General features: G+C 42.4%; 1 protein-coding gene across 4 annotated transcripts in view; it reads left to right on the top strand.

Moving 5' to 3' along the window:
• Positions 1-12,679, top strand: part of MYOF (myoferlin) — a 119,303-nt gene that overhangs the window by 15,190 nt on the left and 91,434 nt on the right. For all 4 annotated transcript variants that reach the window (XM_084845854.1, XM_084845855.1, XM_084845856.1 and 1 more), the window contains exon 3: positions 3,477-3,568. In XM_084845854.1, the coding sequence (XP_084701980.1) occupies positions 3,477-3,568 (92 nt within the window). The remainder of the gene's footprint in view (positions 1-3,476; positions 3,569-12,679) is intronic.

The raw sequence follows: 12,679 nt of genomic DNA on the forward strand, positions 1-12,679 counted from the left end.
CTTGAAAGGCTGTCACAGAGAGGAAGGCCAGGATCTCTTCTCGATCATCCCAGAGTGCAGGACACGGAATAATGGGCTCAAGTTACAGGAAGCCAGATTCCGTCTGAACATCAGGAAAAACGTCCTGACTGTTAGAGCAATACGACAATGGAGCCAATTCCCTAGGGAGGTGGTGGGCTCTCCCACACTGGAGGCATTCAAGACAAGGCTGGACAGCCATCTGTCAGGGATGCTCTGACTTGGATTCCTGCATTGAGCAGGGGGTTGGACTCGATGGCCTTGTAGGCCCCTTCCAACCCTACTATTCTATGATTCTCTGAAGTGAAATGAATTGTGGGGTGGATGGGTTGTCATTTATATCAGTAGGTGGGCTGCATAGAATTACCCCTCTATTGAGATTTCATTTCAGCTTTGCCTCAGGTCTGCAAAGACAATAGGTTTAGGATGTGTGGAGAAAAACATAGTCCAAAATCACTCAGTTTTTCAGGAAAAAACAAAACGGTCTTTGGGGAAACAACTGAAAGAAAAAATTCCCTGGATTTTAATGATATTCTTCTGGGCCTTCACAGCTCTACCTCCAAGTGAGTAGTGCTGCTGCTGTCATGGGAGTTAGTGAACCTGAACTCGCTATTTACATTGGCGCCAATGGGAATTTCCTCCCATTGCCAGTAGCAGCTTCTGATGCGCAATTTTTCTCAGGACCACGTCAGGAGAGGAGAGAGTTGCATTCCCTCTGCGGCAGTCCAAATAATTATTCCCCCACAGCAGCTACTCTTTGCATTTAAAAAAAAATCATGCATGTTAAATGCAAATATGTGTTTAATGTCACATCTAGTTTGGCCCTCAGTAGAAATTGTGCAGGAGTTAGTGTTTGAGATGAGCAAGCCAATCCTGGGTGTGTTTACTCGGAAGTATGTCCAACTGAGTTTAGTGGGGCTTACTCCCAAGTAAACCTGCATAAACATGCATTTATTAAAGCAAAGGAACTATGTGTGTCCACGTGATCTCATTTGTTTTTTGTGAGTCTGATTGATTGTATGCACCTTGGTCCTTTCAGGCTCCTGCTTACGGTAAATAGGAATCCAGCTGATTCATGTTGTGTGTGTTTTCTTAGGAATGTTTAGATATGGGACTTCAGCTTCCTCTCAGACAATTATTTTTAGGTCTGCTCTGGTATTATAGCTGTAAAATTTACAGTTGTAAATTATACTTCAAATCTGGTTCGTATGTGTGCCTCCACAGCATGCATGATGTAAATTTGATGCTGGCTCATACAGGTACCCTAGGATGGCCAGATAAAAATGAAGACAGAGCTTCTGCAAAATAGTTGTGCAGAAGAGGAGACTTCAGCAGGCCCAGTATGATAAGCTACAGCTGAAAAGTCCTCTTCTACACAAGTATTAAAGGTGCAAGAGCTGTGTTCTCTTTTTCACCTGCTCACCCAAGTTATGCACGGATTCCTGTGAAAACGTTGCAAAAGTCCAACATTTTGGGGGAAGTCTAGCAAATGTTAGTCACAACTAAGCTCTACAGAAATCAGTAGGGTTTTCTGGTCATGATGTACAGTGTGATCCTGTGCATGATCCTAAGCGTTGCATTCAGCGGGGCTTACTCCAAGTTAAGTGTGCATTATTTTCAGTGGGACATAATCATGACTAACCTTTGGTAGCCTGTCCCACCGTGCACATAGATATACATGTGTGCATCCCTGTATAACTAATATTATTTATTTATTTATTTATTTATTTTATTAATTAATTAAATCTATTAATCGCTCATCTGGCCAGTCACCCAGCCACTCTGGGCGATGTACAAAGTATATAATAGAACAGTTTAAAGCAATAAAATTCTACAATGAAAACACCGTATTTCTAAAAATATTATACATATTTGCCTGAATTGGCCTTGAGGAATGTTCTAAGGCTGCAGTCATATACACATATAGTACTGTGCAAAAAGTCTTAGGCCACCACCAGCTTTGTTGTTTTAGCAAAGTTTTAATGACCATCCATAATTATTTTTTGGTCTCTGTATTAAGATACAAACAGAAAATACAGGAAATATGTACAGGCAAAAGCCAGTATTTCGTGTGACCTCCCTTGGCTCTAAGCACATCTTGAGCTCTTTCGGGGAGACTATCCTGAAGTTTTCTGAAGTAATTATATCAGGCTTCTTTCAGCACTTGCCAGAGTTCTTCTTTAGATGTAGGTTGTCTTTTATTTCTTTCTCTGTCCAGGTGATCCCATACTGCCTCTATAATATTCAGGTCTGGACTCTGTGGAGGCCAGTCCATGACTGTCAGTGTTTTACCAGCTGTTTTCCTCGCTAAATATGATTTCGCTGCATTAGCAGTGTGCTTGGGATCGTTATCATGCTGAAAAATGAAACCATTCCTAATCAGGCGCTTTCCAGAAGGAATGGCATGATGAATTAAAACCTATCTGTACTTTTCAGCATTCATGATCCCATCAATATGGACAAGATCGCCAACACCACTGGCAGAAATGCAGCCCCAAACCAGGACAGACCCTCCACCATGTTTCACTGAAGGCCGCAAGCACTCATTCGTCCATCTCTCTCCAACTCTTCTTCTCACATATTGTCAACGATTGGACCCCAAAATTTCAAACTTGGATTCATCACTCCATAATACTCTTTTCCACTGATCTTCATTGCAATCTTTGTGAGCTTTAGCATATCTTAGCCTTTTCACCCTGTTCCCCTTCTGCAAAAGTGGTTTCTTGGCTGCTACCCTTCCATGAAGACCATTCCTGGCCAGGCGCCTGCTGTTACTCTAGTGTAAGGGGAGGTCACACTAAATACTTGCCACTTTAGCCTATGGAAGCAGTTTTTTCTGATTTTTTTTTCTATTGTTGAATACTGCATACAAATTCCCTGTATTTTCTGGTTGTATTCTAATGAAGAGACTGAGAAATAATTATATATGGTCATTATACCATTGCTAAAACAACAAATCTAATGGTGGCCTAAGACTTTTGCACAGTACTGTATATCTGGGAGCAGACATGTATAGGATTACACTGTTAAGGCACTGTCATCCTATGTACCCAGATTGACTTATCAGTGATAAGTCAGTATCCAACAGTGTTATTCCGCAAACTCAAATAGCGTTAATGGAACTCCGCCGAAATAGTTGTATAAGTGTAGTACACGGCCCATTCCTGAAAGTGGTTGCCCAATCTCTTGCACAAGCAGTTGCGCAAGAGGAATCTTAGTTGGATTCTCCCTTTGTGCATAGTTTGGAACCTAGTTTCTGCTAGCAGAATAACACAGTGTTAGTGGAATAGCACAGTTGGATACTGCCCGGTGTCTGCACATATGTATGTAATTGTGTTACTGATTTTAATTTAAAAAAAATGCTCATTCCTGAAATGTTTAAAATTGTATATTCATTTCTGCTGTGCTGTTCGGTTGTTATTCCACAATTAATGGTTATTCAAATTGTTTTTGCGCAGATTCTTGAATTTGATTTGAAAGGAATACCTCTGGATATTTCATCATCGCTGCAGATTATTGTGAAAGACTTTGAAACTATAGGACAAAACAAGTATGTTGATTTAAAAAAAATACTTTGGTGCATTTATTTTTGAGTGCAATTTACTTTAAGCAAAAAGTGACTTTTAAAAATTAAGTTGAATAATTTTGCTATAAATTTCTGTGATTGAATTTGCTGCATTTTAAACACTTCAGATATGTTACTGGATTATTTACTGTTGGCTCTTCTGCTTTGTACTTCAACTGGCCTATTGTCTTCTGGGGATGCTTCCAGATGAACGGCTCGTAGCACTACCAAGCCAAAGATTCTTTCTTTTCCTCCTTATTTTTTGTGGAAAGAAAAAAAGATGAAAGAAGTGGTGGGAAAACATGGGAGGGTTACAAATGGAAAATGATGACGACTTCTGGATCCCCTGTAAAATTCTGTGAATGAGGCAGGGAAATTTCAGGATAAAAACCTCATCTGGAAGCACCCTGAATTGTCAGCTCTGAGTAAAGATAAAACCCCTGCAAATCTATTTTTCTATTCCTTCCTTTCTTATTTATCATCCCAACAGTGTGCTGGGTGTTGTACTCAACATGATAGTGATGTGCCATACCAGAGGATTTACAGTATAAGGGATCAAAGCGACATTGATGCTGGGACATAATACCATAAAATTGTAGCAAATATGGGTCAGTGGAGAGTTAATTTATAACTGGGAAAAGGGTAAAGTGAGAAGTGGAGAGAAAGTGAGGCTATGATGTTTCAGCAGCGGTTTTGAAGAAGTTGATTTTGGGGGAAATAAGTTGTGGGAGGGATGGGCAGGCTGTTATAGTTACAAAGTGCAAAGGGATGGAGCCTAACTAAGGTCAACAAAAAGGAGGTTGATGAGCTTATGTACACTGAAAAGAGCTAGAAGTTGAGAAGATACTATGCTATGGGACATTTCTTCAGTATTTTTTTGCTCAGGATTGTAGACCTATCAGCTAGAAGTCTTTCCCAGAGAGCAACAAGCTATTCTGTTTATGATTGATTCATGTTAAAAATTTGTTGGATATCAGACTAACCAAGGTCATACATCTCATGAAGAGACCTCAATAGAATTTAAGAAACCTAACTATGACTGGGTTCGGATGTCACGATAACCCATGATGGGAAATTAAGCCACAATGGCTTAATTAACCCATCATGGGCTATTGTGTCATCTGGTGGCAGTTTTTTTTTTAACCCACCATGTCTTATTCATCCAAAATAACTCACTCTGATAATCCACAGTCTGCGCAGTGGGTTATTTAACCCATTGTGGGTTATTGTGTCATCTGGTGGTCACTGTGGGTTCTTTTGGCTGGCTACAGGGCTGTGTCGGAAGAGCAGTCAAACCCGCTGCTGTTCTGCTCTTCACTGGTTTAGTGCTTAAGAACACATTAAAAGCGACCAAACCAGCAGTGTAAATGGGGGGCGGTATGAGCAGGATTGGGACCAAACCTCATAGACAGCCTCCCCTAGTTAGGAGGCACCTGATGTATCATCAGAACCCAGTGCCCAGACACTGACAGCAGTGGGAATCTCAGGTGCACCAAAAACAGGGAGATGCCTATAATACCTCAGGGGGTTGCAGGACTGGGACTAAACCTCATAGCCAGCATCCCCTATTCAGGAGGCACCCAATGCACCTTCAAAACCCAGCACCCTGACAGCAGCAAAAATCCAAGGTGGCTATAAAACCTTGGAGGTTTGCAGGCTCAGGACCAAGCTTCATAGAGATGTAATGCTCATTCACTAAGGCACTAAAGCACAATTCTCCCTATAGCCAATTGCACAATTGCGTGAATTCGCAATTGCTAAATTAGGAGGACATTAAAGCCTGTTTGCCAGCAATGGCTTTAGGGAGAATTGCAGTTCAGCGCTTTAGCAAATGAGCATTACAGCTCTATGGAGCTTGGTCCTAATGCTGCAAACCCCTATGGTGTTATAGGCATCTCCCCCTTTTTGCTGCACTTGGGATTTTTGCTCCCCTGGGGTAATTGCACAGGGTTTTGATAGTGGATTGGCTGCCTCCTGACTAGGAGAATCTGTGTGTGGAGTTTGGTTCCAATCCTGCAAACCTCCAAGGTTTTCTAGCAACCACCACCTTTTTGCTGCACTTTGGATTTTTGCTCCCCCCAGGTAATTGTACTAGGTTTTGATGGTGGATCAGGTGCTTCCCATGTAGGAGAGGCTGTGTGTGAAGTTTGGTCCTGATCCTGCAGACCTCCAAGGTTTTATAACCACATCCCCCTTTTTGCTGCATTTGGGATTTTTGTTGCTTGGTGAATAATTGCACTGGGTTTTGATAGTGGATCAGCTGCGTCCTGACTGGGGGAGGCTGTGTATGAAGTTTTGTCCGTATCCTGCAAGCCTCCAGCATTTTGCAAGCAAAACAGTGCCACTGTTTGGGTAGGAGGACTGCGTCAGGAAAGGGGGGGTGGGTTGAATCAAATTACACACAGCAGCTTAATAAGATACTCACAGTAGTTTATTAGCCTGGTCGTGTGGTGGGGCATTATGGACTATTTAAAAAATAAGCTACTGTGAGTAGTTTATAAGCCACCATGGGTTATTGTGATGTCCGAATGCCGCCTATGTGAAGAACTGCAGCCAAACACTACTACTAGCGTGATGTCCTTTTCATGTGTCCCCCACCCCTGTTGTGGAGATGTGCATGCAAACAATGCTAGAGGCATCATAGATTTGTGACATTATTATCTCAGAAAGCTGGGGTAGGTGTGTAATATAGTTGTATTTGGTGCTCATGGACCTTTTTCATTTCAGGAAGTCAGGAAGTGAAAGCAAAGATGGCTACGGAGAACCTTCTTCACCTTGTGCTGTTTACTTAGTGATTCATACATAAAAATATTATCCCTAGGAATTGTTGAAAGTTGACCAAGCAAAATGAATTTGGAAAGGCATTTCCTGCAAGCAATTTCCCATTTCTCTTACTGTCACTCCCTTTACAACATATAAGCAAATTGCATACATTTTGCTGCCAGGGAGCTAAATTACAAAATATCTACTTTCTGAGAGAGCACTTGTAGGCTTTTAATCCCTGGGATTAGAAAGCACTTGTAGGCTTTTAATCCCTGCGAACAGACATGGAGATGTTTTTTATTGTATCTGTATTTCTAATATATCTACCAGTTTTGCTTTTTACATGTCCTGGCAGAACAGTCCTACACATATGCGCTCAAGATGTAAGCTCCATTGAGTTGGGTGGGGGTAGTAGGTGAATATAAAATTGCAGCATGAGTGTAAGAAGTAGAATGAGCTTGGATCATTAATGGCTCAGATCCTAAGATGTTTACTTAAGGAAGTTCACAGAAGGAAAGTTTGCTGTCCTTTCCTCTCCCCTGCATACCATCCAAAATTATTAAAGATTCCACCCACCCTGACTCTCCAGCTTTTTGTGGGTGAGGTACCTGCAGCAGGGAGGAGAGGGGACAGGGAACTTTCCTTGCATGAACTTCTTTAATAAATTTACCTTATTCCTGTTTTCAGTTTTGATACAGACTACTGTTAACACTGTAAAGCCATCCAGGGCAACCCCTCCCCCCTCTAGGGCTTCTGATTTATCAGGATCCCTTGTACTCAAAATGCACTGCTGTGTGTCAGAGCCCTGCTGAGGCATGTGCAATCTGGTGAGAGAAACTCAGACACCTGCCTACTGGGAGTAACAGAGTTGGGGAATGCTCATGAGATCACCAAAAGGTGGATTGATCCTTATCTGAACTCTCAAACAGGCATAAAGTTTAACATCTGGGCTAGCACTTCAGGTAGTTCTTGTTTTCACCTAAAACCAGATCTCCCAAACAGGAGGCTAATGGTGTGTTTGCAGGTATTTGCTGTGTTTTTATTTGCGTTTCACATAATGATCCGGTGCTGATGATTATTACAAATATTGGTTCTTTTATTTATGAGTGGGGAGTTGGCTTCTAGTTATCCATGCTAAGTACAAATAATGAGTGAACAAATAAGATCTCCTGGGAATAGTGGCTTGTCACTGCTGCTTAGGCCTCTCATACAAAACCATGTTTTGCAGTAGTTATAACTAGGGCTGCTAACTGATCAGAGGTGGGCTGTGAGGAATAAACATATACTGGCCTGCTGTTGTGATTTTACCAGCATTTTGACGTGGAGGTGACATTTTTCATAATGTGGAAAATAAACAGTTTCACCTGCTCTGTCTGCACATCTAACTGTTGTTATAGGCACAGGAGCAGGGGCTGCCAAAAAAGCTGGCAGTCTTAATTATAACGCCACTTGTGTTTTTAACTGCTGTCAGGAGTTTATAATGACTAAATGGCATGGTAGCTGTAAGCTGTAGTTATAAGTACTCTGCTTCCTGGAAAGCATAACCATGATCATTCAGGTATCACTAATAGTAAGCAAATTAGCCCACATGCACAACCATTTAATGGGTGTTATACCTCCTCTGGTAGAGAGAGCGGAAATCAATAACCAGCACCTCTCGTTCACTGGCAGTATATTACTAGTGGTAATCTTATACCTGTGTTGGGAGAATTCTAACTTCCCTAATTTATTCCTCTGGAAGCATATTCATGATTAGTCTAGAAAAAGACAATTGGTGGGTGTTATTCCCTGAATGCAAGAGATCAGTAACAAAATACTTATCTAGCAGCGTAACCATAAGCATGCTAACTCGGAAATAAGTCCAATGACTTCAGTATGGCTTACTCCAAGGTAAGTGTGCGTAGGACTGCATTATAATTCTGTCTTGTCAAATTCTGTTACCCATAGGTAAATAACTGGTGGCTCTCCAGATGTTTTGGACTACAACTCCTACAATCCCATGTCAGCATGGCCAATGGGCAGGGACTATGGAAACTGTGGTCAAAAACATTTTAAGGGCCACAGGTTCTTCCCTCCCTATGTTACACAAAATATGGAATTGCTAAATTCTTAGAAAAACAACTTAATATTGGCTGCAATTATCAGTCACTCATTTACACATTTAACAGCTCATGTGGATGGTCTATGTGCATGAGCAGGGTACCATTTGAGAGGGAAACTCCTGCAATGCCACATTGGTATAGGATGAGCTCCCATCTTAAACAGTACACACTTTATTAGGTGGTAGCCAGGTGAAAAAGGAGACAGGGCTCCTGCACCCTTAATAGTTCTATAGGAGAGGAAATTTCAGGTCAGCAATGGCTGAAATTCCCTTTTCTACGCAACTATTAAAGTTGCAGGGCCCTGTCCTCTTTTTTTCATCCAGCCAACCCACTGTTAATTAGGCTATGCATATCAGCTGTTACATACCAAAAATAAATGGTTGATTTATAACACGTTAACCCCTTAGCCCCTCACTGCTTCTTCCTGTACTCCCTTTCCCAGCCACTCTTTCCCAGTTAAGGTTCCAGCCCAGACATGAGGTTGGCACAACTGGGAGAGAGGAGTGCAGGAGAGAAGAGGCAGGTACAGGGAGAATTGTGTAACTCTTCTCTGACCTTCCTTTCTCCCCTCCAAACTGTATCCTCTCCACCACCACCACCACCCTTTTTCAGTTGTTCAAATGTCTAGTATATACCTCATGGTAGAAATAGATGCTTTATGTCACATCTCAGAAACCTGATCTCAACAGAGGTACAAGGTGGTGCATAAGATTTGAAGCAAAATGTGGTGGTCATACGAAGAGTCCTGCTGGGTCAGACCATGGGTCTGTCAAGTCTAGCACCCCGCTTCCTACAGTGGCCAGCCATATGCCACCAGGAAGCCCACAAGAAGATACTACCAGGAAGGTCTTCCTGCTGTTTCTCTCCAAAACTAGTATTCTTCCTCTGAAACTGGAGACCCTGTATAGTCATTCTAGCTAATAGTAATTGGTAGACCTCTGCTCTGGAATTTTGTCCAATCCTCTTTTTCATGTGGCAGTGAGTTCTATATGTTACATGTTGTGTGAAGAAGGACTTCCTTGTCCGGAATCTACTCCAATCAATTTCATGGGGTGACCACAAGTTCTAGTACTGTGGGAGAGAAACACTTTCCCAACCTGGTGCCCTCCAGATGTGGAGGACTGCAACTCCCATCATTCCTAGGTAGCATGGCCATAACTGTGTAGAAGAGGGAATTTCAGCTGAAATTCTCTCTTCTATACCACTATTGTGGATGAGCCCTCTCTTTCTTTTGCCTCTGGCCGCCTTACTTCAGTGGGGCTGCCATGGGAGAATGTATTTGTAAAAGGCAAATGGCATTTGTGATGGAAGCAACACAAGTAGGAGAGATTCCAGAGAGAGAGGGTGGTGGGGTGGTGGTGAGAAGGATTGCATTCCTATTTCTCTCCATCTTTCTTAGTCACTGAGTTTGCTCTTAGGAGAATAAGTGTGGTTGATGTTTCCTTGCAGCTGTTTATTGCCAGCAGACAACTCATTGCTGTGGCATGTCTGCCCTAGTATTTAAAGCTAACACACACTGCATATTTTTCCACTTCTCATCAAACTAAAACTTGCTTTGACTTGCAGAAACCTTATCCTACCTTCAGATCAGATCAGGCTTAATGTGCAGTTGCTGTAGCAAAGGCTTTAACTCCCTGGAAAAGTAATTTTAAAATCCCCACAACTGCATAATGTTTAGCACAAAGTGAGCAGGGGAGACAATCCACATGACTAACCGCATGGCTAGGTTTTCCCTTATAAGGAAGAGGGGAGAGAGGGGAGACATCTGTTTTCTGTTATGTTAGCTTTGTATTTGATGTCTCTAATTTCACTGAAGCTTTAAAAAAAATCTTTAAAATTTTTTAAAGCGGAATACTGGGAGAATATGGCTTTTACTACTATGTATTTTAGAATACATTTTCATGTTAGAGGAAGTAAGTTGCACCAAAGTTTATGTGAAGTGACTGTATTCTCTATGTGGGAGGAGAGATTTAACATTTTTTTCCAGACATCAAATTGTTTGGTAACCTAGTAACAAAGGGGAAAAGTGATAGGTCAGGCTTTATTATTTAAGAAAGCAGTCATTACTCCGGTGAGGAATATAAATGCGCAACTAACATGCAGTTCTTGTGCAGCCCTGATCCTATGCATGTTTACTCCAATGTATGTCCAATCGTATTTAATAGGACTTGCTCTCAAGTAAGTGTGCATAGGATTGCAGCCTTAGATTTATACACAGATCTGATTGAAAATAATGTTCAATTCTTTCTCCCATATATTTTTAATAAGAAATCTTGATCTGACATTTTATATCCTATAGGAGGATGTAAGCTATTGGGGAAGAGTCTATATAGTGGGGACAGAAAACCCAGTCCAGGAACAGAGCAGGGCTGGCTTACCACATTTTGAACACTGGTGCAGAGGACCCAGGGCTCAGAGGGACACAGCGCTGGCACTTTTTGTATTAGTGGGGATGCTGACACAATCTGACCCCCGCCCCCAATTCCCTGTTCCCTCTGAGTTTAGCTGCAGTTCTCACAGAGGCTAGGGGAAAATGAATTTTCTCAACAACAATATATTGTCGCCTGTTGTAATACAGAGTGTTTTGCAGTGGCTTGGTCTTGAAGGGGCAATTAAGGCCCATTACCTTTATGAAAGACCTGCTCCTAGTGGAGATGAAAACTGCTAGAGGTGGTTTGTTGATATGGATCAATACAGCTGCCTGAATTTTTGGACTTTCCTTGGGTGGCGTGATGAGGCCATGTGTATCTCCCAGGGGAGGGAGTTCTACCACTGAGGACATCCGAACCCTAGAACACACTGGCTTAATGGGTCTTGCTGGTGGGTCTCCAAAGCTGATCTTAATGCTTGAGCGGACTAATACAGTTGTAGACGGTCCTTCAGATAATGTGGCCTCAAACCATTTGGAGATTTAAAGGCTGAAACCAACACTTTGAACTTGTCCAGAAACAAATAGACAGCCAGTGTAAGCCTAGCTCCCACAAGTGTCCTAGCTGCTGCAGTCTGTACCAACTGCAGTTTCCATATGACATTGAGTGTATTATAGTAATCTGTCATGGACCTAACAAAGGCATGTGTCACTGTGGCCAGGTCTGGATAGGGCCACACCTGCCGGCAAAAAGCTGTTGAGTCTAGGATCACTCTCAGGCTGCATCCCTAGTCCTTTGGGGGTAGTGTGACCCCATTCAGAGGCAGATCTAAACCTCCATCCAGATGAGTATCTGACCAGGATTAAGCTTCATCTTTTTAGTCCTCAACTATCCCAGTACTGTCCCCAGACATCTGTGTAAGGTTTCAGCTGTTTCCCTGGGATTAGGTGGTAGAAAAGAGCTGTGGGTCATCTGCATATTGATAACACCTCAGCCCAAACCTCTGGATGACTTTCCCCATGTAGACATTGAAAAGCATGGGGGACAAGAATGAACCCCAATTGTCAATAGCTATGGGGTGGAATAAAAGTTCCCCAGCATCACATTCTGTGTCTGTTCCACCCACCACCCCCAGCCCAGGTAAGACTGGAGTCATTGCAACACTGTGCCCCCACTGTGTCCCATCCCAGAGAGACAGTCCAAAAGGATACTATGGTGAATGGTACTGAAAGCCACTCAGAGGTCCAGGAGAACCAACTGGGTCATGTTCCTGCCACCATTGATTCTCTGGCATCAGTCATCCACCAGTGTGACCAAGGCAGTTTTTGTCCCAAACTGAAGCCAGACTGGAATGGAACTAAATAATCAGTGTCATCCAAAACTGCCTGGAGCTGGCATGACTCACTCATTTCTTGCTCAGATATGGCAGCCTTGAAACTGGGAAATAATTTTCCATAGCCAAGAGATCTAGACCTGGCTTCTAAAACAGTGGATTTATAACTACTGCCTCATTCAGGACCACCAGATCTACCCTGTCCATTAATGAGGCATTGACCACTTCTGATAATCCATATTGTAAGCCCAGCCCTGGCAGATTTTGTTAACCAGGAGGTGCAAAGATCTAAAGAGCAAGTGGTAGGCCTCAGTCTTCCATGCAGTTTGTCAATGTCTTAAGGCTGCACAAGCTGAAAGGTATCCAGAATAACAGGACCAAACAGTGCCATGGCTATATCCATCTCTGTTTCTATCAAAAGCGTGGCATCCAAGTCAGAGCAATTATGAACAATTTTATCTCCACAATGTAATGCAAATTGATCACAACAGATCTTTGAAAGTTCCATCTGCTGACCCATTGTGCCTGT

This window comes from Heloderma suspectum, chromosome 3 (genome assembly GCF_057233095.1).
Source record: "Heloderma suspectum isolate Gila_16-S chromosome 3, 16-S_ref, whole genome shotgun sequence".
Classification (NCBI taxonomy): domain Eukaryota; kingdom Metazoa; phylum Chordata; class Lepidosauria; order Squamata; family Helodermatidae; genus Heloderma; species Heloderma suspectum.